Consider the following 17842-nt stretch of genomic DNA (forward strand, 5'->3'; position numbering starts at 1 on the left):
GTCTTAAGAAAATATAATTGACCTTAGGGAATTGACCATTGTGTGCTACATTTAAAACGACTCAGGAATTGGTCAGATCCTAAACCTGCACAAACAGAGATGGGTTTGACAATCGCATCCGAGTTAAACTTCCCCTCGGCAAGGGGCTTGCTAAATTGTTTTTTTTTTGAAGAAGAAAGAAAAAAAAAACAACCAAAACCACAAAAAAACCAAACTTTATTTAAAATAGGGGTTAAAACCCCCACAACAGAGGGAGTTTGCGGTTGGCTGGAGGTCGCACGAGTTGCCTGGTGCCGTGTCCCCGCGGGTGCGGCCACCGCGGGTCGCTGAGGGCAGGAAGGCCCCGCGGCCCCGCCCCGCCCCGCCGCCCCGACCCGGCCGAGCCTCCCGAGGAGGAGGAGGCCGAGGAGGCGGCGGGCCGCGGGCGGCAGCGCCGCTGCCGGCCAATGGCGGGGCGGCGGAGCCCCCGCCCGCCCCTCGCCGGTGAGTGCGGGAGCGGCGGCGGCAGCGCGGCGCCCCTCCTCCGGGAGGGCGAGGCGAGGCGAGCGGCGCTCGCACCCCCGGGCGGGCAGCCCCGCCGCACCTCCCCGCGGGCGGGCGGGCCGGCTGGGGCGGTGCCGCGCCGCGCTCCCCGCGCCCCGCCGGGTGCAGCCGCCGCTCCCCGGAGGAGCCTCCACAGCTCCCTGCGCCCGCCGGCGGCGGACGAGAGCGGGAGCTGCGGCGGGCGGGCGGGCGCGCGCTCTCCCTCCCTCCCTCCCTCTCTCAGCCGGGCCCCGGGGCGGTGGCATGTCGGCGGAGCGCGCCTGGAGGTAACGGGCGGGGCGGGCGGCTCCTCCGCGCGGTGCCCCCGGGCCCGGCGGGGCTAAGTCTCCCAACTCGGTGGGCGGGCGAGCGGGGCGCGCTGGCCTCCCCACCCTCCCCAGCCGCCCTGCTGTGTCCCCCCTGCCCCCCGCGAAGTTGGGCGCTGCCGGCGAGGCCGGGGCCGAGCCGCTCCGGAGGCTCCAGCGCCGCCGTGGGCACGGCCCGGCCCGGGAGCGCGTCCGGCCGGGGCGGCTGCCCGGTGCCGGCGCGGGGGGGCGGCAGCGCCGCCGGGGCTCCGGTCCCCAGACCACGGGCGCGTCCCGCTGCGCGGGGGAGCGCTTTCGGGTTTGTTCTGTGGTGTTTCTTTGGGGTTTGTTTTGGTTTTCTTCTTTACTAGCTCACTTAGCATCTGCCTGCCTGATGTGGTACCCGCACCGGCCCTTCAGCCGGTTGGTTTTTTTTTTTCCTTTCTCCTCCCGGACTTTTTCTGTGCGACACTGTTGCCATCTAGTGTCTGCGGACCTCGGTTGATTGCTGTGTTGGGGAACAAAATTAGTCATCGTAGTGCAGTAATTATTAGTAACTTTAGGTGATCATAGCGGCTCGGATCCTCAAAATCCCGTGCAGAAATTGGCGTGTGTTACTACTCGTTGCAACAGTCACATGCAACTTTTGGGAAATAGCAGAAAACTTTTTTATATTATTTAATTTACTACTTGATGTGCTGGCTAATTGCTTCAGGTTTTGGCGTGGTGGGGTTTTTTTCTTTTTAATAAAACGGAGAGTGGAAGAAATGATGTTTCACTCACTGTCAGCACGGCTCAGGTCTCTCGGCAGGAATGGTGATGAACTCTTCGTTGTTAACTCTTTACACTCGGCTTGTGCTTGGCAGTTGTGTGAGAAAAGAGAGGGCGAAGTAGTGGTACTACGGACACAGACAAAAAATGTGCTGTACGTTTATCTTAAAGACCTTAGGCAAGTCACTTAGTCTTTAGATAATGATGTTTCTGCAAGTGCTGAAAAATAATAGGGTTTGTCTCAGAAAAATTGTATGAAACGTGATTTGTTTTAAGATCTTTCGGCAGAAAGTATTGTATGAAGGTAAATAGTAATTTGAAGACCAAACCCAACTTCTGTACTCTGTTAAAGTCTTCCAAGCCTTCTTTTAGAGTATTTAAAAATACCATATATTTAGTCTTTATAAATATCTTTTAATAACAAATTCTGAGGCATGAATTCCTATCCTGTAAGGCTCTCTAGTAATGCATGAAGCAATACAGCGTGGAGCTAAGGATAACAGGTACAATAGAAACTGAAAACTGCTTGCCCCAAGGACTTGAAAAAGCATAGCTGTCGAATGCAAGCCCTTCAATAATCACACATTTCAGGGTTTGTTATGTGATACTAAAGGGTCTCGATGACGTCCCTTGACAGTTCATGTCTCGTATCACCATCTTTTCAACTTGAAAATGTCTTCTTAATATGCAGTCGTAAGATCTCATTCTCAGCCTGGATTTGCTTGTCTGAGTTATTGCTGCTTGAATACTTCAGTCAGTAAAATAACATTGTAAATAGGAGCACTCAGTATTTGGAGACCAGTTTCATATTGTCATAATTGATTTAAAAATCTGAGCACTACTATCCATCCCAAGTTTGGTTGTTTTCAGATGCACTTTGCTGCTTTCTATCATGTCATTCATATATCCAAAGATTTCCATTTTAGTAACACTAATGTAATGACTTCAGAATACTTATTTTAAGGTCATATCTCATAGTGGCTGGCCAAAGCAGGCTTTTACGTTCAAAGGAATTAAATAGCATTGTAATCAGTGGAGATTTAAATGCCCATGTTAACATGCTGACCAATATGTCTATTTTTTGTCTATTCTTAATTTAAAACTCATCCTTCAGTTAACGTATCAGGAGTATGTCGCTAGCACTGTGGTAGCGGCCAGTTTGGTAAAGAGCAGAACCAGAATATAATGATGGGGTTTATTAGAAGAGGAGAAAGATATTTAAAAATATGTCCGGGTATATGTAACCAGACAAATGTAATATAGCTGAATAATATTGATCAATAATCAATCCTGAACCAGCTCCTTTTTTTGGCAGTTCTTGATGAAAAGGATTTTTGTTACCCGTTGACAATATTTTTTTCTGTCTCTATGTAAGTATGACATAACTTTATTGTTTCTAAGCAAGGGTCACAGTAAACAGTTGCCCTTGCACAGGCCTGAGGCAAGACTAAACCAGATTTTTTTTACTGCACTTCAAAAAATGTGATTTGGGATCAGTTTCTCATTTGCTTGTGGATGTTTTAGCTCAGCCCGTTGTTTTAATCTTGGTAGGTTTTAACACAACTGAATTAAAGAAAAATGTTTATTATAGTTTTAAGAATTATTCATGGTACTTATATTGATATTCATAATACATATATTGATATTCATGATACAACTTTAATAGATTTTTTAAATTGTATGCAGTTTTATGTGTCTGTGTGGGTACCTGGCTTCCTATTTGAGGATCTATTCATCACTCTATGATGTGAACCTGAAATTGTTATCTTATTGTTATCTTTGAGGGATTTTTAATTTTTTTTTTTAGTTCCAGAAAATATTAGTACCAGTTATGAAATTGAATGGTCAGAACCACATTTCTTTTCAACTACTGAGTCCAGAAAATAGTATGTTTCTGCTGTGTGGAAAAGCCAGTCCCTACAAAGCCCATGGAAAGGAGCTGTGTGCACCATGAAGTCTTAATGCAAAAAAATATACCAAGGAGGGCACAATGTTTGCTGGGTTGCCATGACACTCACAGAGCAGAGACTGTCAGCAGCCACCCATGAGTCTGAGCCCAGGGACTGGGTTCCAGGCTGACTGCAAAGACTTCTGGGGAGGCTGCTGTAGTATTTATTATATAAATTTTACTGCCAGAAAACACAAAAATCAAGACTTTTGATTTCATGTTCTTTATGTTCACTTACTGCATCTCATTAATAGGCTAAGCCAGTGTTGTCTCATGTAAGTATTTCTATTAGGGTTACTGTGCTGAAATGATTTATAGAAGCCAAGAATTTGGTCACTTATGCTTAGCAATTAAACAGCAAACTAAAGAAAGCTGCAAATGGTAGGAACTCATCAGGCGCCTATGGTGCAATTCAGCTCTTTTGAGTTCATCATGGTATTTGTTCTCTCATCAGTACTATCTTGTTAGTGAATTTAAAAAGAACCGAACAGAACAAATTTTAAAAAACCCCAAACAAACTCACAGTTGAAGATCTCTATTCTAATGCATCTGTTTCATGCTAGCTGTCTGAAGTTACCTGTGATGGTGACTGCCCACAAGTATTGCTTAGAATTGTAAATCTTCCAGTTAATAAGGTGGTACTTATTTCCTGTACCCACAAGATTTTCATGTGAACTAGTCCTGGGCAGCAGAAATCACTTCTACAGTAGATGAAAATGATACTGAGCCTTGCTGTATTCAGAATAAAACGTAAAACTTATTTCCATGACTCTGCCTTCTCTTAGCAAGATCTTTTCCTCCACAGTGAGTCCACAAGTTAAAACCAAAATTCTAAATATTCAAAGATGCTAATTTTTACATTAAGGAGGCATTTTGATACCTCGTACTTGGAACAACACAGTTAAAAGGTTCTGGTCTGAATTTTCAGATGGTGGCATGAAAATGCAAAATTCTGTAGGAGATCAAATGCAGATTCTTCTAAAATAATAAGACTCTACATAAGGAACACTGAGGCAGCTTTTATTGCTTCAGATGGTGGAAAAATACCATACAAATTATTTTATAGGTAAAGCTTATTTCAACATCACCTTTGTGGAACAGTGGATTCATATAATGTCAGACACCCATTTTGAAGTGCTTTGAGATGTAGGTGGGACCATATCCTCCTTGCATTGAACTCCACATGACTCTGTTGAAATCAATGATCTAAGACTGCTTATCTTAGCTACGGGTCTTTTTCATGGTTTTTCACTGAAACAATACTAACAAGCTTGAACTCTTGTGAAGAGTTTCGAGACTCTTTGATTATTTTTTTTTTCTTTTTCTTATATCTGGATTTTTTTTTTTTTGTATTGTAGTTCAAGCTATTATGACTTCTTCATTCTTTTGTAAAATATTGTATTCTTTTGTCATGAAAGTGAGACTCCATAAATACTGTCCTCTTCCGAAATGCTGCTTCTAACGACTTACCCACTGTTGATACGTTCTGAATTACGCCATTTGTCTGGTTTTACTGTTGGAAGTGATAGCAGACAAGGACCATTTTCCCTGAAGCCATGTCTAAAGTTGTGATAAAGGTCACTGTAGTGGTCTTGATAAGTCCCACGGTGTGTTGTGGGTGATGCACCCTGAAGATCTCTATACCACTGTCAAATTTGGTGCATGGTGTTGTAAGATACCAGTGGAATATCTATCAAATACTGTTGCTCAGAGTAAAATGCTGCGGTCCTCTAGGAAAGCAACTGTACCTCGTCAAGGCTTTGAAACTATTTTGATATTATTAAATGCATGTTCTCGTAGTGTTTTTTATTTTTTTCTTTCTGTGTCCTTTTGAAATCTTGCCACACAAAACAGCGCTTAAGTAAGTGAAAATTACATAAGCATCAAGCTTATTCAAGAGAGCATGCATTTAAAACTTGTGCCTTATTCTGTTCCATTCCCCTTCCTTCCTGTCTTCAGTGGTGAGATGTCAAGTCTGGCTGTGTCCTGCTGGGTCTCGGAGAACTCCTCATTCCTCAGTCAAACCTCGCATCTGTCTTGGCATTTCCATCCACTCCTCCTTACAGCTGCACTCTGTAGCCCCAGGAGGTACCTGCAGTTAGGAGCTAAGATAAAATGCCAGAGGTTTTCTTGAAAAAAAATACAGGTTTCTGGGCTGGCTCCAGATTTTCTGCTCCATGGAACAACAGTAGGAATTGTGTCCTTGCTGCAAATGTTTCAAGTGCTCCTGCTGCTTACTTTAGTAACCCTTGGGCTGCAACCCTTCTGAAATACCTCACTCAAACAACTCTGTCTAATCAGCTCTTTCTTGCCATGAGTTTAGGTTGCTGTAAATTTTTCCTGTTCCAGGCAGGATTCTCGGGTTCAGGTGACTGTCAGAAGCATAGGCTGGTAAAGAAAGAAACTTCTAAATCATGCTGCTGGGAACATCCTCTCAATAGGACTTCGGAGGTTTCTGTCATAAGAATAGGGGCATTTTGGGGCCATGTTAGAGGACCTTAGGGCTAAAAGAAGCAGACAGGCATTGTGCTTGTTGGTTGTGCGGTGGCTGACTTGGTGTCATTCAAAGAAGTGATTCATTGTACTTTCGTCAGCAAGAGTTCCGCTTTTCAGGCTCGCATCTCTTGTGTAAACCAGGCCTGAGCTCTATGTGAGGTAAGGCAGCCAGGTCTGTGGTTACTGAAGATAAGTAGGCGTATGTACAGCTTTTCTACAGAATGCAGTAAGTATTAATTTTAGCCACTAAACTTAAGAGTTTCTTGGCATTCAGGCAGCTGAATTGGAAATGGAAAATGAAGAGAATCTTTTGTGTGTAACGAAAAATCATCTGTCTGGAAACATCTCTCTGGTTTTACTCATTCAGGATGGAGTTCATTCTTTGTCACCTGACTTCTTACCGTATTAAATATCTATTTTCTGCTATCTAAACTGATATTCTTGAAGCTAGTGTGACAAGAATCAGACGTCTCAATACTTAAAAATGTTCTTTGAGTTCTTCTAAAGGAACTTTCAGATTGTTGTTCGGTCTTTATGCGTTCTTTAACTTCTTTTCAGATACATGCCTCTAGAAACTGAGAAACTGGGATTATGTTATTTTTGTCTAACACCAATTAATGAGCCTATACGCCTGCGTGAAAGGCAAGTTTCCCATCTAAAAAGCTATGTGCAAGTCTCTGTGCAGCTCCAGGTAAGGTTCAAGGCTGGGTGTAAGTCCATCGAGAACAGAAAGGGTTAATATACTGGTATCTGTGAGTAGAGGTGAAGAGAGTAGACTATATCCAGAAAGAGGGCTTATCTGGTGAGATGCAGGTTTAAAGGAAATCTTAATTATGAATGAGACAGCTTACGTACACTTACTCTTGGTGCTTAATTTTACTGTTTTGATAAATAGGATGCCATGTAGTTTCTCTGTTTCCCCTTATCTCTTTTTCCTACTCATTTTTTACTTTGTGCTGGTCATGTGCCTGGTACTGGGAGGATCAATCTTTGGAATTTAATTAAAGTTGTGGGAATTACATAAGTGTTGTTAAGTACATCATATTTTTTAACTTTTTTTGAAAACCTGGAGTGAAAGGCTGCCTTCTTTACAATGTACGATGCTCTTGTTAAATGTACAAGACAAGTACATGACATGTTGTTTGGTTTTGTCTGTTGTTTGTTTGGTTTTTACAACTCCTTTTTTTTTTATTAATATGTAATTAATCTTTTATATACTTCTATTTCTTTTGGATCAGAAGCTGACTGTATTTCTTCTGTTATCATCGGCTCCCTGATTCGGTACTGAAGGTTGTCAGCCTTTCTAGGGATCAAAATTTCTAACAAAAACCCAGTAAACCTTAGAAAATACAAAACATGAGATAAAGCTTGAGTAGATAACATTTGTTATCATGATCTCTCAAGAAAACTTAGTTGTTCCTGTCAATCCGTACAGAAAAGCTCATATTTGATATTTGTTACACTTCTGGAGCTTCTTTTTAAGCCCTACTTTATCTTTTTAAAAAACTGAGCATGGAAGGATTAAGCACTCAGTTGGCAAATGACCATGTTAACGTTGCACACGTAGTTTATCCTAGTCCCATTTAAAATGGGGGTGGATGTGTACTGCATTGTGAAGTTACAATAGCATGTTCTAGATCTTCATACCCTTGGTATTTTTCTAAATCTGCTGTTAACCTTACTTTATAATTTATGGTACTTAATTATTTTATGCTTGTCACATCGTTCAGTTGTTTTACTAGAAACTTTTGTCGGCAATTGTACCGTTGGCTTGAAAAATGACTGCTTTCCTTAGGTACAAGTTAAAGCATAAGTATATCCTTAGGTGATCTGCCTCTTAAGTTAGCTTTTGATTTATTACTCTCTTTTCACCAATTTAAGAGCTGGATTATTTTATGCTTTTTTTAATACAAAAAAATACAAAGTGCTTCCAACAGTTTGCAAAACAGTACATAGTCCAATAAAATGCTATTTGTTTAGTTCTAATGTTGCAGGGAAAAGTGTGGTTTTGTTTTAAAAATACTTCTATAATACATGTAATATAGAGTATATCAGTATGTAGGTATACAACAGTTAAAACGTGCATGTTAAGAACTTTTTGGCTCTTCAAAACTTAATACAAGACAGAATTTGTTTAATCATGTAGACTGATGTTCCTCCAGCTTCTTGGGGTGGAAGGCGGAAGGTTATAAATCTTCTTCAATGTTTAGGTTGTCAGTAATTGTCTACTTGGAGTTACCTTTTATCTTTGGGTTAAAAATTTCAGAAAAACAGTAAGTTCTTTGCCACCATATCTTCCTTTTCAGTGCCTCCTGTGTGTGCCCTCTTGTACTTGATCCTCTGGGGTAAGGAGCCTGTGAGATTTAGAGACATTCAAATGATCATGGAAACTTGTGGGAGCAGGAGAAAATAATACTACTAATGCAAAATTTAAAAAAGAAACTGTCAGTTTTGAGCTGTTCGTTTCCAAACCTCCGTTTGGCAGTAATTTCTTTGCTGACCGTAGTTTAAGTGTGATGATATTTCACAAGTGCGATGCCTCAATTAAATCTCTGATTTTCTTTTCTTCTAGACTGTATCTTCTGTAAAACCTTGTGGAAGATAGATGTGTGTGTGCTGCAATGGTGACATAAATATTTCAGAGGACTGGAACAAGTTGTTGAGAATCTGTGTTTGTTTTTAATGCTGCTGTCGAGAACAATCTAAGGCAAGTAAACAACATGAGTTTTATCATGAAACTTCACAGACACTTTCAAAGAACAGTTATTTTGCTGGCCACTTTTTGTATGGTGAGCATAGTTATTTCTGCGTACTACTTGTATAATGGCTACAAACAGGAAAATGAACTTTCTGAAATCTCTTCAGAAGTGGAATGTGGTGATCCTCAACTGTTGCCGTACAAGCTGATGGAGATGAAGACCATGAAGCCTATTGATCCCCTGAGGACAGATCTTGTAGTGCTGGTGTTTGTGGAAAGTCAGTACTCAACATTAGGCCAAGATATAATAACCATTTTAGAGTCTAGCAGATTTCAGTTTCACATTGAAATTGCACCTGGGAAAGGTGACCTCCCAGTACTTATAGACAAAAATAAAGGCAAATATGCTCTCATAGTATATGAAAATATTCTAAAGTATGTGAATATGGACTCTTGGAACAGAGGCCTTCTAGATAAGTACTGTATAGAATACGGTGTAGGTGTTATTGGATTTCACAAAGGCAATGAGAACAGCTTGCAAAGCTTTCAGTTGAAGGGCTTTCCTTTCCATGTCCACAGCAATCTGGGTGTTAAGGACTGTTGCATTAACCCTCATTCCCCACTGCTCCATGTGACTAAATCTTCTAAACTTGAGAAAGGTCCCTTGCTTGGAAATGACTGGGCGGTTTTCCAGATTAATCATACAGCTTATCAACCAGTGATATTTGCAAAAGTAAAGACACCAGAAAACCTTTCACCACCTGCTGCTATAAGTGCTCTCTATGCCACGGTAATTCATGACCTGGGGCTCCACGATGGGATTCAACGAGTCCTTTTCGGCAATAACTTGAATTTTTGGCTGCACAAGCTGATTTTCATAGATGCCATCTCTTTCCTGTCTGGAAAGAAGCTCAGACTGTCCTTGGATAGGTACATTCTGGTTGACATAGATGACATCTTCGTTGGGAAGGAGGGAACAAGAATGAACACCAACGATGTACAGGTAAAGTATGTGCACAAACTAATGGTCATTACAGCAAAGTGCTTTTTTTTTTTTTTTTTTTTTCTTAAAGTGAATAGTTATTAATAGTTGGAACTCACAGAAGATGCAGATCAGTAAGTACCAACGCAAACTGTTCGGGCCCTGAGAGAGAAGCCAGTCTGTCTGGCTTGGAGTAGTCACTGATTACAGGTGTAGCAATTCCTTCAACCTTCAGGCTGGAGGAGAGTCTGTGCAGTATTGCTTGTACCTGTACTAGAAAAGTGTGAGATAAGATGACTCACTGGTTACTATCACTTGTTTTCTCTCAAGTGACATGCAAGTCCCTGCTGAGCTAAATTCTATAAACAGGTTGGTGGGCACCACTGAATTCCGTTCCCCTTACTATATATGGAAAATAGTCTTCCAAAAGGAAATTAAAGACAGCTAGTTGCTAAGTAACTGATAAGGAAAAGGGGGTAAGAGTGTTAGTGTTTTCAAACACACCACAACCTACCCAGCATGCAGAATTCTAAGCATAATTGCAGAGTGTTTAACTCTAGTCTGATGACAGCTTCTATCTCAGCACATACTTCAGTGTCATCTGAAAACAGCACAGGACTTAAGGGCTGGACCCAAGAGCTATTCATATGTGAAATGCATGTTGCTAGTCTTACAAGCAGGAGGTAAATGTGGTGAGCAAAAGTAAATGTCAACATAAATTTTGAAGAATAGACTGGATTCTTAGCTGTTCCAAATAGGTTTCAGATGTCACAAGTTGGTTGCAGCATTTCACCTTTCTTATCTCTGTTTTATGGCTCTTGCTTGCAAGCAAGGTTTGTGTTAATATTGGTCTTAAAAGCTTATTCTGTCGCTAAGTGACTTGACAATTTCCATTTTAACATTTTAAGTTGTACATTCCTGAAGGTCATTTTTCACTCTATTGTGCTGTTCAAGTGAGGTGGTAGTTATGGGTCAGTAGGAGGAACATCTTAACATTATTTCTTGCTGTATACCTTGCTTTCTTTTTGTGAAGAGTGGTGTTACAAAGCAGGTAGTTAGAGGCCACCTTGCACAACTGTACTTGGTCTAGAAGCTAAAAATCTGTAAAATGCTGATTGTTGCCCTGTTTGTGCTCAACATAAGGGGGAATGTTTTGTTAGAATTTTGTAATGGAAAGAGGAACTGGGAAAAGGAAAGGCAGTGACAGCACCGCATGCAGTTGGTGGTCATTTTTGTTTCATTTTTAACTAGGTTTTTGTTTTTTCAGTGTTAAATTTGTCAAGCTGCACTAACCCTGCATATATTGTTTTCTTAAAAGAAAGGTTTGAACTTGTAGTTACAATTTAATTTGCTTTAGAATTGCAGGATACACTATTTTCCAAAACATTCTCTGCACATGCAATTATAAATACCTCCTAGCTAAGTAGGTGTTTTCCGGATGCAGACAAATTGCATGGGAGAGAGCTGGAATAAAGGTGAAGCTCAATAAATGGAGTCTGTGTAGAACATGATGGCAGCATTTGAATTAGGTGGGTGAGCATGTTTTGAGAATCTTACAACTGCAGGAAAGAAAGAAGGTCTGACCCACATCACTGTCAAAACTCCTGTTGTTTTGCAGAAGCAGCAGTTTCTGGTAACAACATGTTTAAAATAAAGCCTGAATAAATCTCTCAATGTGTTCTGTAGTAGCAGTTTGAAACAGTATGTTTTGTATTGTTTCTCTTTGTGATTGACACTTCAGGATTGTGTCATTTTAGAATAAATTAGGACAAATAATTGTCAGAATTACTTACCAGAAACAGGAGGCTATTGAGACAAATATAATTAAAACGGATACAAAAGGATAAACTGTATTGTTTTGGGAGAATAATTTGCAGTATGTCAGAATGTTACCTTCCCAAAATAAAACTGTCAAATAAAAATAATATCAAAGTGGAAGTAACTTTTAAGTAGGATAATTTAATTTATACAGAACTGTGTTCTAAAACAGTGGAATCTGAAAAAGTGTTCCCTTCTGATTCTTCATCTACTTAAAGTTAAAATGTTCTATTAAACACGTTGTTAGGGCTGTCAGATGCAATGCGTCTTCATTACTATTAATATCAAAAGAGTTATCCTCTGTGGCACAATGACATGTGGAAGGAATGAAATAAAATCAATTTGCAGTTGAAAATCCGTTATTGTAAAGTATATTTGCGGATAAATGACATCCTATTAAACAGGAGTGTTTTACTGAGTTCTGCTGCATTGACTGTGACAGAATTGTGTGTTGAAAGTGTGAAAATAGGTTGCTAAATGTAGACTTTGTATAATTTCAGTACTGAAGATTAACTCATTTCTACTAAGTTTACATTTTAAATACTAGCAATATAGAATTGGGTATAACGCTTTTTTGTGGTTTAGTTTTGTTTGACATGTCTCCTATTTTAATATTTCCTGGCTATGCTCACATCTGGTAGGACTGTGAGCTTGCTGAGAGTAATTGCTCTATTAATGCAAAGTAACCTAAAACACTTTAGAAAGCTCCCAACATCCAGAGAACCTCTAGGACTGGTTCTGCCCAATCCTCTGGATAGGACAGAGTTCAAAAACTGGAGGGTTAATGCAGAAGTGATAGCAAAAATAGTCACTGATGATTCACTACCTAACTCAAGAAGCAGCATTTGTCTTGGGTCTTCTGAGATGGAGGCTTCTCTCTGAGTGCATAGAGAACCTAGATTCGCTTTAGGAGGACTGATTCATTAAGCCCCTAAAGTTCAGGTATGAGTTAGGTGAGCAAGTTGAAAGCTCTGTCTGTATTGTCCTTTCTTTATAAGAGTTAAAATAGAGGGTCATCATAACAAAAGATATCCTGTAGAATTGGAGGAGTACAGGGTAGTTTTTAGATTGCAATTCACAGAATCGCAGAATGCCTGAGGTTGGAAGGCGCCTCTGAAGGTCATCTGGTCCAATCCCCTGCTCAAGCAGGGCCATGTCCAGGTGCCTTTTGACTGTCTTCAAGAAGAGAGATCCTAACTGCATGTAAGATCAAGTGAATTTCTTCATGTATCTAAATGATTTTTTGCGAAGTGGCCAGAGTAGTTAATATTTGGACATTAGGCTAAACTGCCCTCTTCTTTGAAGTTTGTGAATTGAAGTTGAGCACTTACGAAAATTACTATCATAAGGTTAAGTGGTAATTTTTTATCAGTATTATATATTGACCTCGAAAGAGGTCAAGTCAAAAAACAAACCCTCTAAAGTGAGTGTCTTCTCTGCCTCTAGAGATGAGGCAGAGTGGTGGCACTTCAGCTTTGGTATCTGCAGTGTCAGGGACACAAGTGTAAAGAGCCCTTCTGAAAATCTTTTGACATAGTTTATGAACCGGTAAAACTAATAAATGGTTTGTTTTATTAAACAACAGATGAAGTTTATTATAGTTTCACCACAACTTCATCAATTAAAAAAAAAAAAAAGACCCAAAGAACTTGAAACTGTACTTCAGATTTTTAGACTACCTGATTGTTACAGTTTTGCCTGTCACTGTATAAAATCTGGACTGATAGAACATAGTTCTTCAATGTAACATACTGAGTAGCTGTCACTGTGCATCAACAATAACCATCCATCTTCCTATTTATTTACTTTATCTTCCTTTGGTATAATAGAAATAATGGAAGAGAACATTTTCATAGTCTAATTGCCTCCCACTTTGAAAATAAGCTTGGTAATGTCATCTCAACATTCATTTTTCAGTGACTTTTTTCTATCCTATTGTCTGTCAGGCAGGAGGGACCATTATCCTATGACAATGTTATATTTTATTTTCCTTGTGTCTTTTAGAAGACTAAAAGCCCATGCAGTGCAAATAATTCATTTAAATGGACATACAGAGAAAATCTATCTAGATATCCACAGAGTAAGTTTATCTTAATAGACCATGATTGTCCTGGCTGACGGTCTACTAATTTAATATCTCTTTTTGTTACAGTTACTCTTTGTGAAATTTTTATGACTGTGAAACATTGAGATTTTTCCAAGGGAAAAGCAGCTGATAATAGGGAGGAAATTAAATATCATTTTTTCCCTATTGATAGTCTATGCAGTGCTGCTGGTCTAGGCAGTGGGTTGGTCTACCTTTTCCTTAATTTCCCCAATATAGGCACTTTCTGTATTTCCTTGAGAGTTGATCACATTTTCAAAATGAAAAATTAGAACACTGTGAAATGATTTTTTTTCCAAATAATTAGCTTGTGATCTCCTCTTGACTGTCTTGTCCTTTGTGTGCTTTTCAAAAGAGGCATTTTGAATTAAAGTCAGGATGGGCATGTCTTCATTTTCTTCATGTAAGCCTAATCTTTTTCTACACTTGTAATTATTCTTTTATAATTGCCAAGAAAAAAGCTTCGTATTAACCACATCCGTTATTGGGAGAGGGGTGATATATCTTTTTTTCTCATATTTTGTGAGCACTTAGGCAATGCATCTGTTAGGATATGTACATTGAAATGGGCAGTACAAGCTTGAATCTGCAGTCTTCGAGCATTAGTCATTGAAGAATTGGACAAGACCTATCCTCTTTGTGTATTGTTTGTGCCAAACAGTGTTCTGATAATGGAGAGGATTTATCCAGAAAGAATACATTTGTAGCATTTCAGTTTCCATCACTTGCGCAGTCTGTCATCTTGCCCAGATTTTGAGGTTTACAATGTAGACATCAATAGCAGAGCTAGTCCTGTAACTCACTGTAGTAGACAGTGTAGAAAAATAGCTCATCTTTAGGCAGGCACTAGTTAAGTGAATTGCACCTTAAAAATATGTGTGTGTTTCTGTTGTTCATAAAATTCTTCTAGAGTGGCTAAGACCAAACATAAACATTTACACTTGGTCAGATCAATCTTCTTGCATGTTTCAAAGCAAGTGCTGTCACTTTTTTGCTATTTCCTTAGCACATTGGTGGCCTAATCTTTCGTTTAATATAATATAATTTTGTTTAATAACAGATTTCTTCCCTAAGAGCTAATTGTTTATTCAGCATATTACAAATTCATCCACATTAGTCAGCACAGCTTAAATTACTACAGTTGTTTAAAACCCATTAAGTGTCTTTTTACCCTGAGTAGCATATGTGGAAAGAAATCAGAAGTTCCCATGGTAGAGCATACCACTTGGATATAAACTTAAAAAATACAGTGATGTATCTTTTCAGTTACTGTTGCGTAGGAATGACCTAAATATTTGCCTCAGAAGAGAGACTTAGATATATTTTGTGTTAAGACCGAATGGCTAAAAGGTGCGGAAAGCCTGAACTGTCAATACGCAGGATGGCTCCTGTCAAGGAGGAAGTCTAATCCTGTAAGTTAATTGCTTCTTTATCAATAGGATCACGTAGAAGGTTATCAGTAAAGAAATGATAGATGTGTCATCAAATGTGTCAGTTGCAGAACCACCAGGGATGCTCACATCTATTTGGTTGCAATGAGCCGTAAATCTTTCCTTTGGGGAGATTCAAAAAATCTTTTTAATCACCTCTTTAAATGACATAAGGTATTAACTATTAAGAACTTTTGTTCTGCTAAATCGTTTTACATTCCCAATCCATTAGCCATAGTACCTTTATGCCGTTGTTCAGTGTGCTTACTGTGTACATATATTCTTTCTTAATTTGATCTGAAGCTCCTAAAATATTTTATATTGGCTTGGATGAAATAATAAGTAAAAAGTACATTCTGTCCTTAAAAAGAGTCAAAGAAAAGGAATGTTATTGACTGTGGTGTTTCTGTAGCTGTCTGATACCCTAGGAAGGCCAATTTAAGTTCTTGAGCATATTGTTTCAGATATAGTAGTGTGGAATATTATGTGCTGTGAGGCAGTAGAGAATTAGCATTAGATCTTAGAACTAAAGTATAACTTTAAAACAAGTTATAAAAATTGGTTTATATATTTTATGGGCTGCTACCAGCATATAGAACACTTTACCAGTCAGTCATTTTAACATTTAACTTCTAAAAGCAATGTGGTTTATGTACCAACTTCTGTGAATTTTAACAACTGCTGCTCAATACAGCCCAGCTTGTGTTCTTAAAAGATGTGTACTGGTGTATGAAACAGAAAGCTGGATAAAAGTCCTTGACCAGAGGAGGATGGCTGCAAAGGGCTGATGGGGACACAGGAGAGCTAGCTCTGCTTTGGATACGGCACTTCTGGGACTTCCAGGGCAGTGCTGGGAATTCCACATGTGCTTCCTCCTCCTGTTCTCCACCTGTGTAGAGCTAGAGATAATGAAACCCCATGGAATAAGCTTAGCGCCAAGATTAATTTTGCAGTTTATCCATGGTGTATGAAGACAAAAACCTTGCATGGTAACCATGTGTCTAATAATAGCCAGGTTCTACATCGTATCTCTGTGGACTGCCAGGCAAACGGAGAGGAGGCTACCTGTTTTGTGTGTTTGAATGCCCCTGGTCTGCGCTTTATGTTGATACACATACATGTGGGAAGGACTGAGGTCCAGAAAAGTTTGCACAAACAATGCTGCCTGCTCTCTGGGGCTGTGGGATGAGCATGGCCCCACACAGACAGTCTGTAAAGAGAACACTTATGTCAAATAGTAGCACTGCCATACTCCTCTATAGGTACACAAGAAGCTGCACTTGTGCCAGAATGGTAAATGCCTTTACCCACTGTTACTAGTTGGCTCAACTATCCACTTTGTTCATCTATACAAATACTTCTCAGGCACAGCAGCTGTGAAGAGGATGCTGTGTATCTAAGCCATCTTACTCTACATTGAAAATGTGAAAGTGATCACTGATTGATTGGTGGATGCTCTTTCTAACACAGAGTCGATTCCTGTTAGCAGTTTTAAGTGTGAGGAGCCTTACAGTTCCAGTGCTGTGTCTGTTACGAGGAAACCAAATTTCAGTCTTCGTTCCTGTTAGTTCTGAGTTTGCTGAAATTCATGGTTTGTCTTGTTTGTTTTGTTGATGGTATTTTGGAGTTGTTTTTCTGAAAAATCAATTCCTGGAAAAATAAAGCAGTTGGATGTGGTAGTCCTTAGCTTCATTGAACCTAGGAGAGTCATCAGGTCCTAGACATAGAATTTTACAACTCAGTACTGATGTGCTGCGGCCTTTGAGGCCTTTAGCAAAGCAGTGGGAAGTTTTATTGTTAAGGGGGAGAATATGCTATGTATCTGTTTTCCTACGTGTTTTTGCACCTGGGCCTAAAAATTGCCAAGTATTTTCTATTCCAAAGGAATCCTGTGGCAGTTCTGCACATTCACAAGTGTGCATAGCCTGTGCTGCAGAAGTGTCTCGCCTGGGAGGGTTGGGTCAGGAGAGCGGTACTGCCTCACGCTCCCTCATTTGTATTTATCAACTGCTAAGGAACTGAACTGCTGAGTGCTGAGTCCTCTGGAGCATTAAGACAAAAGATATCTCAGAAGGACAAGGCAGATCACTAATCATAAAGTTGTTTATAGCAGGGTTTTTTTTTTCTGCTTAGTTTTGCAATGCTGGAGTAACCCAATCTGATTTGGGTTTGGATTTGTTTTTCTCTTTTAATTTAAAAGCTGTGACACTATACACTTTCATGCAAACCTAAATCCTGAAACAGTGATTTTTCAAGGATTGTGCCATCTCCTCCTGTTATGAATTCAGTCACAGGGAACTAAGAGAAGAGAAATCCATCACAGTTGCAGATTTTTTTATTGTCAAAGAGGCTGCAGAAACTTCTTCTTGGCGTGGTAAATCCCATGAGATCTTCAAGGGCAATGAAATGAGAATGATTTGCTTCAAGCTCTTCTACCCCAGCACCAGATCCGACTATTGGTTACGTACTCCCTGGTCCTTGGTCTGTCTTCCGGATAGAACCAAAGTAAGGGAATCATGGCTTCTATGAATCCACTGTTGATTTCCCAGATAAGTAGATGTGCACTATGGATGCAGGCATCTACCTCTTTCCAGAAAATTACAGGGGTTTTTTTTCATTTTTTTAATTCCCCACATTTCTTTTAGTGGTGAATACTTTGCTATCCTTAGGCTTAATGGAACTCTCTTAACAATGGTGTCTGCCCATTGCATTCCCATTCCTCTTCTCAACAGAGTTTTGTGATGTAAGAGATACTTTATTTCAAACTT

At 39.9% G+C, this 17842-nt stretch overlaps 1 protein-coding gene across 3 annotated transcripts in view; it reads left to right on the forward strand.

Annotated features, from left to right (window-relative positions):
* The first annotated feature begins 650 nt into the window (after nt 1-650).
* The window catches only part of LOC141923093 (bifunctional heparan sulfate N-deacetylase/N-sulfotransferase 3), a 77976-nt gene continuing 60784 nt past the window's right edge, over nt 651-17842 (forward strand). For all 3 annotated transcript variants that reach the window (XR_012623181.1, XM_074823558.1, XM_074823557.1), the window contains exons 1-2: nt 651-809; nt 8615-9743. Coding sequence is in view for 2 of the 3 variants with exons in the window: in XM_074823558.1 (XP_074679659.1) it covers nt 8763-9743 (981 nt within the window). In the remaining variant the exon portion in view is untranslated. The remainder of the gene's footprint in view (nt 810-8614; nt 9744-17842) is intronic.

Source organism: Strix aluco, chromosome 4 (genome assembly GCF_031877795.1).
Source record: "Strix aluco isolate bStrAlu1 chromosome 4, bStrAlu1.hap1, whole genome shotgun sequence".
Classification (NCBI taxonomy): domain Eukaryota; kingdom Metazoa; phylum Chordata; class Aves; order Strigiformes; family Strigidae; genus Strix; species Strix aluco.